Here is a 19,063-nt window from a genome sequence, read left to right as displayed (position 1 = left end):
CTTGTTGGTAAAACTTACGCGCCTGGTGCGGTTGCTCCCTGTACTTTTCTAGTTCACAGATTTGTTCGTTTTCCCAGGGTTCCTTTTTCCGTCTGTGAAGTCGCTTCTCCACTCGACGGAGTTCGTGATAAGTCTCTGCGCGTGCCCGCGTTCTTTGAGAATGCAACATTACTCGGCATGTTCCGTTGCTAGCTTACGGTTGCGGTTGGACCCAAGTATCTTTGTGCCCGATCAATAATCACGTTCTTCAGGTGGTTGTGAATATCATTTGTTGATGCTTCATCTCCAGGACCTCTGTTGACTGCGGTCATTGCGGCATCCATTTCCTTCTTATAGGTGTCTCGGAGGGCTGTTGTGGATAGCTTCAGGATCCACTCTCACCTGATTGTCAGAGGGGATTGTAGATGGTGTTGTAATTCGAGCTCGGAGCACCAGTACTTTTACTTAGATTTTTATAATCTTAAACACAGGAGAAAATCGCAGGTAAAAAATGTTTCAATTACTTTATTATTAAATAAATAATAAAATACACATACAATATGTGGCATACGCTAAAATAAATCATCAAAGAATGATTCACTATTATATCCTAATTGTTGAAGAATTGATTCACTGGACATTTTAAACTGCAAGAAAAAATTTTATTGCATTATCTGTTTGGATTAATATTGGGAACTTACTTTATCACATAACTCGCCCATTTCATACTCCTTCATTTCGTTACTTCGCAGCAGAGACATTACATCATTTACATCAACTCTAAAGCTAGCACAGTCTTTTATTATGTTTACATCTATTTCATAAGGCAGATTGTTGTCTCCATCGAATTTGTTTTCCATTGAATTTGTGGGCATCATATAGATACATCTAAAATAGAATGCGAACAGTTCCACATGTCAAAGCATTATGAAAATGTAGATATACAGCCGAATAACAAAAGCAATGAATATTTGTAGTAAATGAATATTAAAATGGAGATGTTAATCAAAGTTAGTTTGATCGATAGCGGAATTCCTGGTTCAAAGTTGCGAAATAATTTGTGGAAAATCGTATTTTCGAATTTCTTCTCCAAATAAATTTTGTGGAAATATTGTCCACTAAAATGTCAGGCGATGACGGCTTTACGGTTTCTTACTAGAGCAGAGGCAAATCGTCAGACGCTGCCGCACCTTTGCCCTGGGAGCAGCGTGACCGAAGCGGCTCGCAGATGGTAAATATTCCTTTATATAATTCGCAGAACACGGCATGCCTACGAATTATATTGAGCGCAAATCCGCCTTATTGACCAGAGCTTGGCCAGAGCTGAAAATATTTTTTTTGAGAATTGTGGGGTCCTAAGTCCGCGTCAACTTAATGCCGGACCGGACCACCAGACTGGACCGGACCGGTATTAAGTTAATGCGGACTTAGGACCTCACAATTCTCAAAAAAAAATATTGTCCACTAGTGTGGTTTTTAGCAAAGAACTAAGAAAGGTACTTCTAGAATTCAATTTTTCTACTATAAGTTTCGTTTTATGGTACCATTCGGTCCCGTTCATTTTAGGTTCTGTTTCGGTCGCTGCCGAAAACTATGAAACTGTGTTTCGGTTTCAATTCAGTGTCTATTCCGTACTTAATTGAAACCGTATAGCACCGAATGCTCCCATGACACGATTAGACTTTATCGGATTTCAATACGGTTCGAATTCGTGTGCAGGAAACAAAAAGCAATCAAGGATTTTATACAGGTACACATGGTTCAGTTTCGGTTTTGACTTCACAGCGAGTAGATTTTAATGATAAATTGTTAAAACTTGTCGGGTTTTATTTGGATAAGATGAGCAGTTCACCGAATTGGAATCGTGGGGTTTCATTCAAAAACGAACCGAATGGAACCGTATACGTGTGAAACGACCCTAAGGAGTGTTGAAGAGACTAAAATAGATAGCAGTTTGACGGTGAAAGAAGTGAGTACAGGGCTAACGACCAAGTTTTATGAGCAGATTATGGACCGAAGAATTTATACCGGAAGAATAGTTCCAAAATGTAATATGTCCTATTCATAAAAAGGTGACAAGTTCTACATTGAGAACTATACAGGCATATGGTGGTTGTATACATTTTATAGAGCCTACACGGAGGCTCATCTGAAGTGACTTCGGTTCCGAAACCTTACCATGCGAACCGGGATAGCCCTCTGAATTTACATGTATCAGGAGAATTCCTGGTTCATGTATTTTCTGAATTTGAAATGGATAATTCTGAAATTGGTTAGGAAAAATCTCAAGTTAATTCGGACATTAGTTTGCAATAGTTGCATTAGTTTGCAATATTCTGAATTTTGGTCGGAAAACTCTCAATTAGACTTGCAAAACTATATAATGTTAGAAGTGACCTTCGCGACACTTCATCGGTTATGGTGCAGCAGTGATATAGCCACACCTGACGAAGGGGGGTGGGGGGCTTCGGGGGAATTCCTCGAGTTCGGAATAAACAAAGGAGTAATATGAAGGACCGCATAATTTTCATTGTAGAGTCGTCTAATTTTCATCCCGGGTCTGATTTTTTTCCCGAGCTATAGCGCTCTTTCAGAGAAATAATTCCCTGCGATTATAAGTAGCTAGATCGTTGGACAGTGCTTCCATTATGCGACCTCAACCAATAGGATTGAAGTCGTTTATTATATGAAGGGTGATAACTGTGCAGCACTTCTTGGGTCTGCTACAAGTTTATGCTCTTTTGATGTTGTTTAAACAACTTTAAACAACGACATCTACCTTACCTTCCAGAGATCACTCAAAAGGGACGAATTTTGTAGTCACTATCCTATATCTGTACGGCAGTTGAATAGGAGTACGTATATAAATTCTAGCCCGAAAAAATCAAAGAAGAACAATTAGAAAAAATTTAACAACCGGGGATCGGGGAACGAAGGAGAATTTTGTTGTTACTCGGTTTGCGGAAAAAAAGGTTATTTCGTATCATTTAGGAAGCTCCAAGCACCTGTCCCTCCGATCTTAATTTATAATCAGTAATTCCGGATACAAAGAATTGAAAAGTTGTATATGCGTAAGAGATCAAAAAGATAGAAAGAAAGAATCTAAACACAGATATCTTTGTCATTGTGTTATCTGGAGGAAGGAAGGAAATTCGTAGTTACAAGTTTCGGGTGAAAAGGGTTAGAAAAGTAGAATAAGAACCGAGAAAATCGAATTAACATTTGAGAAACTTTAAACACGATATCCCTAATATTATTCAAAATTTAAGAAAAGGCGTGAAATTTGTAGTTTGAAATGGAGAAGAAGCTGAAAAAGGGTGTATAAATTGGATTCGAAAAGGAGCCAAAACACATGAAACATCAAAAAATTATTTATTATTTGAAATTGGGGATTGTATGTAGAATCCTGTAATCACTAGTTTGGCCGAGAACCTATATATGGGCTTGAGGTCGCTAAGCTGGAAGAGAAATCGGATAATCGGTTGAAGTAGAAATAATTTTCTTATATGAATGAGGGGGGAGGGAACCAATTGGGATGAAACCGTCTCCCCCGACTCCTGAAAAAGCAGAAATGGGGGTCATTCTGGCACAGAAAAGGATTTTTGAATAAAAATGTGACCTAGAGAAATCATTCTTCATTTTGCTTGACCCTGAAATTGTTGAATTTATCAAAGAATCCAAGAATTTCAAGGAAAGCCCAAAAACTACTCCTTCAGCGATAATGTAATCAACACGACACAGATGTGGGCAGAAACAAAAGGGTATGAGAAAGGGAAGGACCCTCAGGGGACCAGCAGGTACTCAAAAAATGAAAAAAAAGCTTGTCACGCACTTTGAGTGAAGGAGCTTAAACTTTGGTAGATGGGAAAATAATGCCCAGAATGCTAGCGCCAACAAGAAGCCGATGTTCAATCGCAAAGAACGTCACGATTGGACTAAAAATATGAAAAAATGAGGATCCATCCCCAGACGATTATCATTTTTAACATGGGCTGCTATACGCAGACATATTGAGAATGGTCACATTTCCCTTCAAGTTGAATGGCAGCAAGTCCGGAAGAACCAAAACACTGAAGTTCAACAGTCGGGCGAGATGTAGAAATCAATACCGTAGAAGAGCAATTTAAGTTGTAAGATTTAGAGGAGGTATCTATTGTCAGCCTCCCAAAAATGCATGGTGGCACATAGAAGGCATTCGAGCAGAGACAACGAATAAGCTCCTGCAAGTTGCGAAGATCCGTCTTGGATGGGTGTTCTATAATCTAAGAAGGCCGATCTCTTTGAAGAGATGCTGCAATTGTCTCTTATGCAGACATCTCGCGAGCGCATGTAGATAGAGCTACGTTTCCCGGGTCTCAGGTTCACGCTGCTGCTCATAGTGGAAGTTTCATTGTGTTGTGATTACGTCCAAGTAGGCAAGGAGACATGGGATGCGTCTCAGCTCGGGTGCCGTACTCTTTTGTTAGGTAAGTGTTGCATACACCAGTATGAATGATGGGCCACGCACTATAGTATAGACTGATTCAGTTGTTGTTTGTCTCATCGGGGCTCTGATTATGGTACCAAAATCAATCATTTCCTTAAGAAGATCGTGGGATTAAGTCCACGCGGCAGGTAATCACGTAAAACCACCATTTCGCCGATGCTATTTATTCAACGTGATATTTTTGTAACAATATTGAATACGTTTTCTTGATCGGAACCAACCATCAAGAAAGATCAGGTAGGATTTAGCATAGTGGAGTAATTCCAACCATACTTTATTTATCTGTTCCTTGATTTCAGCATTTTATTTTTTCTGCCACAAATACTCTTCCGTTATCTGGGCTTGGGACCAGCACGCTATGTAAATAACATGACGGATTACTTTGTCTACCTGTGATATGTTTTTTACGTTTGTTCTCGTCTTGGACGCTTTCACGCTAGGTATCTAACACCCTGAGTTCTACACACTGCTCTATGCAGATTTTTTTTCCAATTAACAAACAATAAACGGGATAAACTCCAGTTACTTATTGTCCTCAGGAGGAGAGGGAGGAAGCAAAAACATTAACTTATGCTTAAAACTACTTAAAGAAGGAACATTTAAAGGATCAAGCTGTTGTAGGTTATAACTTCGACAAAGTCTAGGAATCGGGGAATGAAAATAGACGTTGCGTTGCGTGTACTGCAAGAAGCAGGACGGTAAGTGATGTCGTTAGAGGCGGAGCAGTCAGACCCGAGAAAAGTTTAAAAAATGCGCATAAATTCAGATAAGTTCTACGCTTTTGTAGGAAGGGGAGATTCAGAAAATAGAAGTGGGAGCGATAGTTCACACAGGGGCAGTTTTTCTTAAAGACCAAATGCACCTGCACCTTTTCAAGGACAAGACAATCATAGTTACGGGAAGGTGACCAGATCACGGAGCAGTACTTGACGCTACTCCTCTCGAGGGAATTGAAGAGAGCTAAGGAGGATTGGATGGAATTCAAAATCAGAGGAGGGGCGAAGTATAGGGTAGATAGGTAGGTATCAGTGACCGCTCCGAGGAGCCCAATTAGCGCTTTGGTGCGCCGTTTTTATGCCACAAACTCCTAAGACAGTGACTGTTGTTATGAGAGCAGGGAGGCAGAGTCCAACCGGCTCGGATCTTCAGAGCCAACCCGTAGCATTCGTGAAAGAAGGCAGCTCTCCCACTCTACAGCTAGAAATCTCTCTGAGTATAAAGTATAAAGCCTGACGATTTTGCTGATCGATTGTTGGAGTTCTGGTATGTTACGTACGTTACGAGAGTAGGAGAAGGAAGTGGGTGAGGATTTAAGTGAATAGCACATAGAGTGGCACTTCCTGACGTTTAGCGCTAAACCATTAGCGGAGCACCATTGAACTAGAGTTTCTAGGTTTGATTGGAGGGCAAACACAGTCCATAGGTGACGATACAGTGGAAAACAGATTAAGGTCGTCGGCATGGAGCAAACAAGGACATGTATGGAGGGGGGAGTTCATTGCTAAAAAACAAAAATAACAAAGGACCCAGAATAGATCCTTGTGGGACGCCAGAGGAAGGGAACTTCTTCCCGGGATTTGCAGTCATCAAAAGAGACGCGGCAGCATCGGTTGGGAAGGTAAAAGGCAAGTCATAAAACAAGTGGTATGCGAACGCTTAAAGGGGAGAGTTTGGACAGGAGTATCTTGTGATTTACAGTATCGAAGGCTTTAGCAAAGTCAATGCACTTCCTGTCGGGAATTTAGACATTTAGCGACATATCTTTCCAAGATTTTGGAACAGGAGGAAAGGAGCAAAATGGGACGGTAGTTCTCACCAAGAGTAGGATGTGACTGGGGATGATGAGAGCTTCTTTCCACAGGCCAGGAAAATGATTCTTTTCTAGGCTTTTCTTCAAAATAAGGGATAAGAGAAAGGAGATGGACTGACCAGTTTTAAAGATCGTAGCCACCAGTTTTAAAGATCGTAGCCACGGCTGACGTTGGTATCAAGTTGGTATTCGACAAGGAGACGTGTTAGGGGGAACGGTAGGCAACGCGGGGCAGGCTACATCAACTAGTGGAGAAGGAATAGAAACTAATGAAAAATAGCGGCAGAGTAAATCATAAGATAGTTGGGCGAGTTAGCTCAGTCAGAAAATTTAATGGACGAAAGGGATAGCTGGGAGGGACTGCGGGAATTGCGAATGTGGGACCAGAAAAGTTTGAAGTTTCTGGCCAGATATTCCTTTCTGGACTTACGTATTATATAGTTGACCGAGGAACGTAGAGTTTTGAAAAAACGAAGTCAGCATAGGTTCTGGAGGACAGGAACTTCTTCCTCGCAGTGTGTTTTTGACGAAGTTTTTTGTGGACTTCAGTGGTGAACCAGACAGGGTAAGAGCGCAAGCACTTAAGCGGGGACGTAAAAGGGAAGAAGATCAGATAAAGTGGTATAAATGTGCTGAGTGTTTGGTTACACGCTATTGGAGAGAGAAGGAAAACCCAGTTGATTGCCGCCAGGTTTGTTCAGACCTTCGAAGTTCGCTTTTCGAAAGTTCAACTTGGGAGAGTTGCGTGCGACAGGGGAGTGGAGTCGACATATCTGAGCATCAAACTCAAGACTAGGATGATGGGCGCCGGGGGCAACGTAAGAGGGGCATAAGGGGATTGGGAAAGGCAATGCACGGCGGCTTCTAGAAAGTTTAAATTGGAGGGCGGCGCAGGTGTTCGTGAAAGTGATAAAGGAAGGGAAAGGCAGGTGGAGTTATTAGGGAGGGAAGGAAGGCCGGGAGAAAAAGGGCAGGGGAGCATTGAGAGATTAAAATCGTTACAGAGGATGAAAGGAACTGAGGGGGAACAAAATGATTAGGACTTCTGATAATCTGTCGAAGAAGCCCTCGTACACAGAAGGGGGGCTGATATGCTTCCAGTCTCTCACAACAAAACTTATCTCCTGCAACTTGTCCAAAATTTAAATGGCCGCCTGATGGAACGCGGTTGATAGCCCGATCTGAACAAAGTAGATTCAGAAAATCGATCTTGATAAGACTGAAACGATCTTTATCGATATGGTCGGTACTCTCCCCCAATGGTAGTCCTGCATGAAACTGTTTCACAACCCCGATAATGTGGTGCTTTGTAACTAGCATCCTTTACAAACAGAATATAAACGAATGCCCTAAGTACATTTATCACAGCGTCTGTCAATTGCTCAGTTGCTCTTCATGCGCAGCGTGGTCACCAAAGGCAACAGATGCCGTCTAATGGTTATGTAAAGGATAATGTAGTGTTGGACCAGTTGCGCAACTCGCTTTGGATACTACCAAATTGAGATCATCGACGGTAGACGGCATTGCGTCTATCGTCAAGGAAGAGGGAAGCTCTTTAACTAGTAATGAAAGAAGATCGTTGACTACAATTGGCTTCAATTTTGGGCAATTTGGTGACTTATAATGAACAAACAATAAAAGAAAGTTCCTTTGGTGATAACTTGTAAAATGCTTTGCCAGTAGACCTCTCATTTAAATTTGATATCCCCATTTTCTTTCCCTTCCACAAGCCTTTTGCGTAAGCGACAAAACAGTGTGGAAGTAATTCTTAACCTGCAGCCCAAAAACCAAGGGGAAAAACAAGGATCGATATTTCTTTCATCTACAAAACATAATGATCTTACTTACTTGAGTGTCATATTCAAACAGCTTAGAATTAATCCTACAAACGGTCGATCATTATCAAATGAAAATTGCAGCTGCATCTCTTTTTGCGTTCGAATATCGGTACGTGAAGGATTCGCGGGGAACAGTGGATGTGAGTGGAACCATCCGAGAAGTTCATAGCCTTCCGAATTGAGGCTGGCCGATTGTTCTACCTGAGAAACTGAAACAAAAACATTAGAGCGCATCAATTTAAAAGATTCGCATTACCTTACCTGGGCACATTTCACATGTGGTTCCACTCTGAGCTGAGGTCCGACAGGGTTTGTATCTTGTTAAATGTATTCGCTTTTTCCCCGCTGAATGGCTTTGATATCCACCTAAGAAACCCATTACTTCGTGCTGTGAGGACAGAGCGTGTAGTCGTAAGCATAGCAGAGTCGAGAGTGTGATGGAAATCGTGAAGGGCGGCTGAATTGACAATTTTGATTAATCAGTGACAAAGTTGATGTTATTTGAAATATTACAGAATTATCTTCGGAGAAAGTAAGGCACTTGATGAGGTCCAATTCACTTCTGATATGTCTTGTGTTTGTTCGTTGCTTTGTGGTATTACTATCTTTTTGTGGAGGTGGATTGGGTCGCATTATTCCATCCATGTGAACAATTGTGTAGTTCACATCAGCATCCTACAATCTTGCATTAAATCTGATTGCTTGCGAGTTGAAATTACTACTTACATCACCATCTCCTTCTGCCACTGTACTAAACGTATTGGTCCGAATTCTTTGTCGTCGCTCCTTAAATTGTTGAATGGCTGGAAAACTATTCGAGTTTGTCCTGTTCCTAGGTACTTGTATGAACATTGAAATAAACGTCTCCAACGGCCGAACATAATCAAAACACTTCCCATCGAGTCCAAAATTGATAGCACCGATTTGTTCGAGTAACCTATGAATGCGGCTTATGCAATTCACATCGCCCCCATGCTTCAGCCCGACTCGCACTGCTGTTTTGCTGATGTAGTTGGGCTTCGATATTTGCCACATGCTTAGAATATGATTTCTTATTCGCAAATACTGCTCAGGGGTTTTGGTTGTGCGATTCTCGAAAAAGTCAGAATGAATGAATTTCTCCAGTTCGGAGACTTGGTTTGGATTTATTCGGAGCTCTTCAGTGGGAATGTCGTGGCTTTGAAGTTCAGCGATCAGAGCTGCGCTCAAACTAGGAAAACGCTGTGCCAACGGTATCTTTGGAAGTTCTTCATCTTCGCTTGTTTGATGTTCGAAAGACTTGGCCACCGGAATTTCAACTTGGGGTTCAATTTTGGGAGATGTTATTGAGTTTTCAGGGCTGCTGACTGTTTCTTTGGTTTCCGTTGGAGTGTCCGACTCGATATCAACTTCAACATCGCTATCTGACTCGCATTTATCCAATTTGACCTGAAATGATAGGGGAGTAAATACTTGCTTGAATTGAGCGAATGGACAAACATTCACCACTACACCAGGCGACATTGAAACGATTGGCTTTGGACTTTCCATTTCGTGGCTGATAGTGATGTTTTCATCACCGGACAAACGGTTCCTTTTTTGCTTCTTCGGTTTGTGTTTACTCTTTCCAGCTCCCATTGCGAATAGCTTGTATTTTTTAGATAATGGTGCAACCTTCCCATTCTGCATGTCACGCGAGGACATTTTCACAGTTTCTTTGAATTTAGGTGGGGCCTTTTTCGGAGGTTTAACTTTTTTCGCAATCGGGGACGGTTCCCTGAAGGTGATTTTTCGTGCGGCTTGTGATTTTTGCACCATTTTCAATAAATTAGAATTTACTGACAAAGTTTGTCTGAATTTTGTGAGTGGGCGAACACCGTCCCCTTTCACGTTAGTTTTGAGCAAACTTCTGGATGAAGACGCTTTCGATTCAACAGGTGATTCCATCTTAACTTTTAACAGACTCCGGGAATGAGTTGGGCCTATGAACTTGATATTTTCCGGGGGAGGATGTGTTTCGTAAGCGGCGGTTTCTAAATCGAAATTGTCGGTTTCTGATGTAGTTGGACTAGCTTCAAGGATCGTGTTTTCTTCCTCTTCTTGATTCGTAACCACTTCTTCTATAGAAGCTGGGATATCGTCTTCGAAGACAAGGTCCTCGTGGGATCCGATCTAAAAATGAATACGTTTACAGCGTTGTACGGAGCATAGTAAAGCGGAGTTGGAACTACCTCGCCTGTCCATTCGACCTCGGCTATGTTCGGTACTGGTTCGGGCTCCTCTATTACTACCTCTTCGGAGTGTAGTATTTGGACGTTGTTTTCAAGATTTTCACTTTTGGGAACGCTAAAAAAGGATATGATACATACGAGTTCTTCTTCCATTTACATACATAGAAGCGTAATTATACATATAAGCAAAGTGGGGTATGCGAATAAAATGCAAAATCGATTTCAGGTGAAAACAAAGCCGAAAGGATATAACCATTTTATAAATAAATTAGCACAACTTGTTTTGCTAGAAGAGAAGTGGACCAATTCTTAATTTGGAAGCTGCTTACCTATCTGTCCAATAACTCCCTCCCTCGGCGTTCTCGTTCAGCCAATTGGGATGTACTGTATAGTCGCAAGATAGCAACTGCCCCGAGCTAATTTTTGAACTGCAAACCCAAGGATAAACATGGAATACTCAGTAAATCAAGAGTTCAGAATACTTACATGTCCTGGTCATTTTTCGACATAAAATTATCGTAGCTTCCCCCAACGATGTCGATTTCTTCTTCCTCATCCATTGTGCATTTTTATTGGTTTCTGGTGGCTGTACTAGCAATATGGGATGTTGTTTAACAAATGTTTAGAGATCCCCAACATTGGGATGTTTACAAACTTGGCGTAAAATTTTTGGCGTTCGCTGTCAAACAGCTGGCGCAGTCATTATTCCCTGCAGTGTATTTGCTATATGCGCGCCATCTCTGGGCGGGAGTAACGAGTCCTCAGTATTGTCAAAAAATTCGAAAGGAAGTAACATTATTCGGAAGTGATGAAGCCAAACTGAATGAATGCAAATATAAACTTCCAGGCCGGGTTTGATGGGTTACCTTTGCTCTGGACGAAAAATCACTCACTGTTTTTTGGGAAAAAGGTACAGCAATTCTTATTAAAGGGGATAACCTATGCTTTTAAACGGGTTTCCACCAGGTTACTTTAGAGGATTTTTTTAGGCGTAGGGGTTGTAAAATTTTAAATTTTATTTGATTGTAGTACGAGCGGTAGGCACATATGTGTAGAATATGTGGTTAAAATTCCAAGCGAATCAAGTGTTTAGTTTCGGAAAAATTTACAACGCAACGTTCAACGTTTTTCGGCTAAGAGAGGCCGTTGTGCGGGGACACACAAAAATCGTTTTAATTATAAAAGTGCTGTTTAGATCTTCACAAAATTTTAACAGAGAACTTATAAATATTAACTGGCAAAGGTACAAAAATGTACTGACTGCGTATAGCAACGCGATCAGGGAAGCAAAACGGAAGAGCTTTAGGAAATTTTCTGCGAAAGGATCGAACAGATCATAGAGCAACCAGACTTCACAAGGCTGCAGCCAAAGACGAGGGTATGTCCTCTGCCTGTTTGAAGAAAGAAGGTGGGACATTTACCGAAAATGAGGAGGACAGGGTATACCTGCTTCTTAGAACTCATTTTCCGCGGTCCTACCCCACGGTGGCAGGCGACGAGATTCTGCCTGACACCCCAACAACTAATAAAAGGAGAAGAAAGGGGAACTAGGGAGGTATGCTCAGAAGCTAGGCTAAGGTCGGCAGTGGGAACTTTTAAACCACCGAAATCTCCCCGGAGTAGATAGCACTAATCCAGAGATGCCTAGGAATTATCTTAGAGTCTCTCCTGAGGGTGGTAAGGGGGGGGGGGCATGGCACTAGAATACATACCAAGGGCATGGAGACGGGCAAAAGTGGTCTTTATTCCGAAAGCGGGCACTCTAAATCTTTCAGACCAATTTGCCTAACATCGTTCGTACTCAAAAATGTGGAAAAGGTCATAGAAAACTATATTAGAACTAACGTTCTAAAACATAATCCCCTACATCACTGTCAACACGCTTACCGGGCAGAACGGTCAACTAAAATTGCTCTGTATCAGCTGATAGCACTGTATGCGTTTTTGGATATCGAAGGAGCATTCAACAACACATCGCACACAGAGATATAAGATGCCCTGAGCCGCAAGAGAAAACACTCTGGCATTCTAGATGCGCAAAATGCTAGAAAGCAGGCAAATAGAAGTACCGACAGGTAGAAATTCTATTGTCATGAACACTACTCAAGGCTGTCCACAGGGCGGGGTACTATAGCCGCTGATATGGAGTATGGTAGTGGACGAACTCCTGGACGTGGTAACAAATACTGGAATACAAGTCCAGGATTACGCGAACGATATTGTTTTATTCTGTAGGAGCAAATATGAAGATGCCCTATGTGGTAGAATCCAAACTGGACTAAGGGTTACTAGTGCCTGGTGCAAGAAGGTGGGACTGCGGATCAACCCAGCCAAAACCACCATAGTACCATTCACTACGAGGCGTAAGCTTGATCACCTGAGATCCATAAGATTACATGACATGGAGGTGAAACGAGAAACAGAGGTCAAATATTTGGGAATTATGCTAGACCAAAAATTACTGTGGAAGACACATGTTGGAAAGCCACGAGGGGTCCATAACAGGAAAAAAATGGGATTGCAACCCGCAGATATTACTTTCGATATATACTGCAATAGTAAGGCGGAGCGGTAATCTGGGCAGAAAGAACCGAACTCAGCATATAAACCAGGGAATTACACAAGCTCCAAAGGCTGGCTTGCGTGTGTATCAGTGGGGCAATGAGGACATGCCCCACGGCATCCCTGGTGGTCCTTCTGGGATTAACCCCTCTCCATCTACACATACAGATATAGGCAAGGAGAGCAATATTCAGGATGGTCGGAGTATCAGTGAGGTGGGGAGCTGTCTAAACCGAAAAAAGATTGATTTTCTTTCTAGGCGGTATCCCAAATTACTGATACCAAGGGCTAACCTGACAACGAGGTTTCACTTCGATAAGAACTTTGAAACACGTTGGAGTAACAAGGCAAACTGGGAGAGTATGGCCGCGACATACGGCTCAAACCAGCAACTGATTACTTGTTACACTGACGGATCCCTCACAGCAGAGGGAGCGGGTGCCGGTGTCATTGTTCTAAGGAAAATGTACTTCGAGCCAATGGGCAGGAACACTAGCATATTCCAGATGGAAATATACGCCATAGAGGGATGTGCCACCTTTAATTTGCAAAGGAACTACGGGGGGCAGAACATACTTATTCTCACCGATAGCCAAGCAGCGATCAAGGCACTTAAGTCCAATCAGGTGAACTCTAAGCTGTTATGGGACTGCCTTGAGCGATTGAATATACTCGGCTCGTCCAACAAGGTCTGGTTACTTTGGGTTCCAGGCCATGCTGGTTTTGAAGGCAACGAGGTAGCGGACGAACTAGCCAAGAAGGAACAGGGACGCCTTTACAGGGGCCAGAACCCGTCTGTGGAATCGGAAACGGTTTCACCGCTATAACTCTAAGAAATGAAGAGGAACGTTTGAGGGAGCTATACTGGGCGGGCGAACCAGGAATGGAACAGTCCAGAGCGCTTATTGGGGGATACGAACCCATGTGCACAAAGGATTGCTTAAACCTCACCTACAAGAACCTCCAAATCATAGTGGGAATTCTCACTGGGCACTGTCGGCTGAACTATCACCTAGGGAAGCTAGGGATATCTCCGAACACTGCCTGCAGGTTTTGTGAGGAGTGTAACGAAAACTGCAAAGTAGGTCGAGACATTCGGGGGAAAACTTAATACCAGATGCAAAGTGAAAGATCTGGAAGTAGGAACATACTAAAGTTCCTGACGGTTATAGGCCTGCTTGAGATACTATGATAAATACGTACACTATCACCAGTAAAAGGGGAACAATAGTTCTTTAAGGACGCGGTGCAACTTTCCCTTAACAGAATAATAATAAATATTAACACTTTCGAAAAATGCAAAAAAAAGGTTTTAAAAAGTGTTAGATTAAATCAATCTAGATTTATTACCGCTGCGCAGATATTAGGACATGTATTCTGAAATGAATATTAGCTTGCAGAGTTGCCTTACCCAATAAATAGTATCTATAAGGAGAACCAGGATTTTTTGTTTTGGGGTGGGAAAGACGTTAACGTAGAGAGTGTTAGATTCCTGCAACGATACGCCGTAAGACTACCAACTAAACGCCTCCTCATTGTCAGAGAGCCTGGGAGCGTTTGTCACATTACCTTACCAGGCTTGCCCGCTGCTGCTTTCACTTGCATGAAAAAGCTCATCTTTGAATCAAGAGTCAGTTCAAGGTACTTTACCGTGGGTTTTAACTCGACTATCGACTCGCCGATCGATATGGGACACAGGGTCGGAATTCTCTTTTTAGTGAGGATGAATACTTCGGTTTTTCCAATGCAAGGTTGAAACCATGAGCAGTCATCCTTGCGCTTACTCGTTGCATTAATATGTCAAGTCTGCTTTGCATCTCAACAATCGTCGCGACATCATCTGCGTAATCAACCAGGCGTGACTCTTCCGGCATGTCGAGTCGAAGCAGATTACCAGTGGGAGCGTCCCAGAGGTGCGGCTCTTGGATGGATTCCTGCGCTACCGCTCCGGCAGCAATTATCGCTTTCCCAGCAGTATCAAGCACACAAAGTGGTCGGTATGAAGTCACATTCTCCTTTGCGCGAGTTTCAACACCTTCCAACGAGTAGGGAAAATGCTTTCTTTCTGGCAAGCGTTGAATGGGCCGAGCAGTACGTCTGGCCGATGTTGCAAGTTTGTATACCTCTGCTGGGATCCTGGCGTTGTTTTTCTTAGAGAAGACTGGATCTTTCACCTCTTTTATAGAGAAAAGTAGGCAGTCCTCGACGCTCTCCGCACTCCCTTATAGGGTACACAGGGAATAGTTTTCGTACAATGCGGTCCAACTGTTCTGCCTTAAATGTACAGGGTTTTGGCAAGGCCTCGATTTTTCGGGTTACCAGTTTGCAACCGAGTCCTCCTAGCAGCGAGTTTTGTTCCTGTTTATTGTGCTGCGGAGTCTCCGTTTAGCTGATCTGTACTATGTGATTATGGTACACGCCTCCTCCCGGTCGTTTAGACGTTGCGTCAGTGGCGGAGTTTGTGACACTCCTTATGTACTTTTGTGATTTCCACCAGCCAGCAATATATAGAAGGCTTGCCACGTCTCGATACCCTCCTGAGCATGGAAGCTCCGTTCGTAACTGAATTCACGATAGTGTCAGCTGCAATGCCATCACCCCCAGTAGTGCCCTCCAGCGCGGCGCCGCCTGTTCCAAGAGTTTCGACAAACTTCCCGGTCCTCTTCGCGATGTTCCACGCATAGGCTCCATTCTGCCCCTTTTGCTCTTCGAACAGCAGTCGTAGTTTTAGGAGTTTATGTTATCAAAACGGCGTATATAGCGCTAATTGGGCTAATCGGTCACTGATACCTATCTACCTACTTGGCTCTGGTGTAGTTGTCAACCAAGTCCAAAAAGGACGTTACACGTCCTGAATGGTTACGAAAATTTGAAGACGGAGCGATGAACGTAAGGAGCTGACAGCTCTGCTGAACCCTACGGCCGTGAGGCGTTACAGCTCCAAAACCGTGTTAAAAAAACCAGAAATGCAGAGTGGTGTATGCAGTGAGGAATTCCACCATTGGGTTGACCAGAGAAGCAGAAGTTGCCGTAGGTAAAGACGATTTCGGTATCCTACACAACGTCCTGACAATGTTTGCAAGCAGCTGTAAATCCGCCGATGGTTTTGTGGTCGATGTTACCGGCAGACTTTCCAGTCAACATGATGAGTAGTTTAAGAGATGAAGTGCTCCTTCTACCCTTCGCCTTTTCAATCATATAACATCTGAATAAGTTCCACTCTCGTAAATCAATTGGAAAACCACGGTAACATGCGGATACAGACTGCTCGTTCTGACAGAAGAGAAATTATCTTCACTATTAATGCACTAAAGCAAAGTAAAGCTACCAGCTTCGACGGTCGTCCCGTCGAATTATTCCTTGCAGTCCTAGTAGTTTCTGCAAGATTGGAGCTGCTGCTAATTTGAAAATTCTGAGAATTTGTGATCTTTCCCAGCGAGTGGAACAAGGAGATAGTCTTTAAGATCTCAAAGAAAAGCATCTGTTTTGAGTGCCACAGTTGAAGGGGTTTTTATGCACGCCCTGCTCTGGCAAGGGTATTAGCTAACATAATCCTGGAACCCAGCAAAGATCGAAAGAAAACAGGCTGGTTTCCGCTCTGGATATTCATGTACCGACCCTGGGGTATTAATAGCGTTAAATCGCCCTTAGCTGTTTTCTTTAAAATCTGAAAACAACTGAAACAATTCCCGTCGTCTCTTTTCGTTAGTGCATTTATTTTATTATATACAAATATTCCGGGAACCAATTGCTTCCTTCCTCAGGGAAGAATGTCAGGGGCTTAAAAGATGTTCTTATAAATAGTTTTAATGAATACGTCGACATTTCGGGAACCCTTTGCCCCTTGGACGTCTGCACACATTCAACAATAGAGTAGGAGCAATTGATTGCCGAAATATCGACAAAAAAATTATACTGGAGAAAGCAAATGATAGGATCCTTCCGCTAGAAATACGTGGAATTACTTATTGAACGCGTTCGAAAAACCGGCTATTACCCAATTTATTGGGTTAAAGCGAGGAGATCAATGACGAATGAGCTATGACCACAACCTGTACGAACCCTTTGGCGAGTCGGAAGTTTTCACTCCGGAAGTAGGTTGTGGAAGCCATGAGTTCAATGAGCGGGCGTCAGTCTACAAATAGATCGTGGATCAATGTGGATCGAATAATTACAAATGCATTTTTTGGCAAACCAGAGGGACCAAGGCCAATAAGAAAACCCAGGAAGTCTTGGCCTGATTCTATCGACGAAGACTGCACGTTGCTGCTCGAATTTTGCATTTGACAGATGCAGTTGATGGACTGAGATTACTAGACGCTCCCTGCAGGAAGACAAAGCCCAAGGGTGACTATAATGATATAACGGCAACAGCTGAGGCAAAACCCTTTTTGCCACGACGGAGTTTAGGTTCTCAGCGGTGATTTGAGTTCTCAGCTTATTTTCACACTCAGACCTTTTTTTTAGGGTCGATGAATGCACACAGTGTTGGACTCCCGATTCGGTACGTCGTCGGACTACTGACTAAACACCTCGCCATCGTCAGAGAGCTAGCCTGGAACCGTTTGTCACATTACTTCGGGCTACTCCTCGAACTCTCCCGCCTTGCGGAGCCTTCAAATCAGGGAATTCCTTTCACCAGCGGGAGGGGAGAGGAGGAACGGAACTGTCAGTTCAAGGAACCCTCTGACACAGGTCGAGTTCTATCTTCTTATCAACGAGAAGAGCCCGAACGTAATGGGCAACACGGTTGCACCTGTCAGCAGTCCTCAGCATCTCTTCGACAATGTTATCTGGAGAAAGATCCCCTGTGTTTAAATAGAGCTGCTGACGAACCCCATCCCACCTTCCACAAGAAAAAAAAGTGTGGTGGGCTTCGTCCACAACTCCATTGCAAAACACACAATCCGGAGAACGCGCCTTTCCAATCTTGTGCAGGTAAGACTGAAAACTTCCATGCCCACTTAAAAATTGGGTAAGGAAATAGTCAGTCTCACCATGCTTCCGATTGAGACACGCACCTAGGTTGCTGATGAGCCGCGCACTCCATCTGCTTCTAGTTTCATTTTACCACAAGAGCTGCCACTCGCCTAGAGTACGTTGCCGTTCTTCGCGAGCAACCACCTTCCTTGGCTCATCTCCCTTACGTTTGTATATGGCCTGACGCTCCTTAGCAAGAAGGGCAACGGGGATCACTCCCGCGATCACCATCACGGCCGGTTCAGAGACAGTGCGGTACGCAGACGCCACCCGCAAAGCTCCCCGTCTCTGTACTTGCGCAAGGCGTTTACAATATACCTCCTTGTTAAAGGCGCCAGCCCATACCTCTGCACCGTAGAGCAGGACAGACTGCGTTGAACTCATCAGGAGACGTCGCCTGCTAGACGTAGGACCCCCAATATTTGCCATTAGCCTACTTAACGCCGAAACTCCAGCCGCAGCCTTGTTCGCTGCTGCTTTGATTTGCTCAGAAAAGCTCATCTTTGAGTCAAGGGTCAACCCGAGGTACTTTACCGCTGATTTTGACTCGATTATCGACTCGCCGAACGATATGGGACGCAGGGTCGGAATTCTCCTTTTAGTCAGGATGACTACTTCGGTTTTTTCCAGTGCAAGGTTGAAACCATGAGTAGTCAAACATCCGCTTACCCGTTGCATTAATATGCTGCGTCTGCTTTGCGTCCAGCAACAGGCGCTGCGACATCATCTGCAGAGCCGACCAGACGCGACTCGTCTGGCATGTCGAGTTTAAGTAGACTGTCATAGGTAGCGTTCCAGAGGTCCGGTTCTAGGATGGATCCCTATGCTACCCCCGACGTAACCTCCATCCACCTTTGACCCTCTAGTGTTTTATAGAGCAGGGAGCGGTTCCTCAGATAGTCCCTCAATATCCATAAGAGATAGTTCGGGACGTGGAAAGTATTGTCTAGTGTGCCTAGAATGTCTTTCCATCTTACGGAATTAAAAGCGTTTCTGACGTCAAGTGTTACGAGGAGCACCACCCGTCGAGTTCGGCGGCTATGTGCCTCTGCTCGTCGAACGGCGTCCACGACTTGCATGACAGCATCAATTGTCGATCTCCCTGCTCTAAAACCAAACTTATTTGGTGTGCACATTCTGACCACCCTAAAAGGAAGCACAGCCGTATTTGGTTCGATAAATTAAACATTTTTCAACA

The 19,063-nt window shown here is 43.4% G+C and overlaps 1 protein-coding gene across 1 annotated transcript; it reads right to left on the bottom strand.

The window, feature by feature from the left end:
* Window positions 1-485: 485 nt before the first annotated feature.
* On the bottom strand, window positions 486-10,996 carry LOC119652178 (histone H2A deubiquitinase MYSM1-like). Its single transcript, XM_038056122.1, has 10 exons — window positions 10,810-10,996; window positions 10,653-10,751; window positions 10,324-10,438; window positions 9,599-10,264; window positions 8,840-9,541; window positions 8,627-8,788; window positions 8,375-8,570; window positions 8,124-8,322; window positions 681-867; window positions 486-626 (listed from the first exon to the last, which is right to left on the bottom strand). The coding sequence occupies exons 1-10, from the start codon at window positions 10,881-10,883 to the stop codon at window positions 552-554; spliced, it is 2,475 nt and encodes an 824-aa protein (XP_037912050.1). The 5' UTR covers window positions 10,884-10,996; the 3' UTR covers window positions 486-551.
* Window positions 10,997-19,063: the final 8,067 nt, after the last annotated feature.

Source organism: Hermetia illucens, chromosome 3 (assembly GCF_905115235.1).
Source record: "Hermetia illucens chromosome 3, iHerIll2.2.curated.20191125, whole genome shotgun sequence".
NCBI lineage: Eukaryota > Metazoa > Arthropoda > Insecta > Diptera > Stratiomyidae > Hermetia > Hermetia illucens.
The sequence above is the reverse complement of the archived record's forward strand: the minus strand, read 5'-3'. Positions and strand labels throughout refer to the sequence as shown.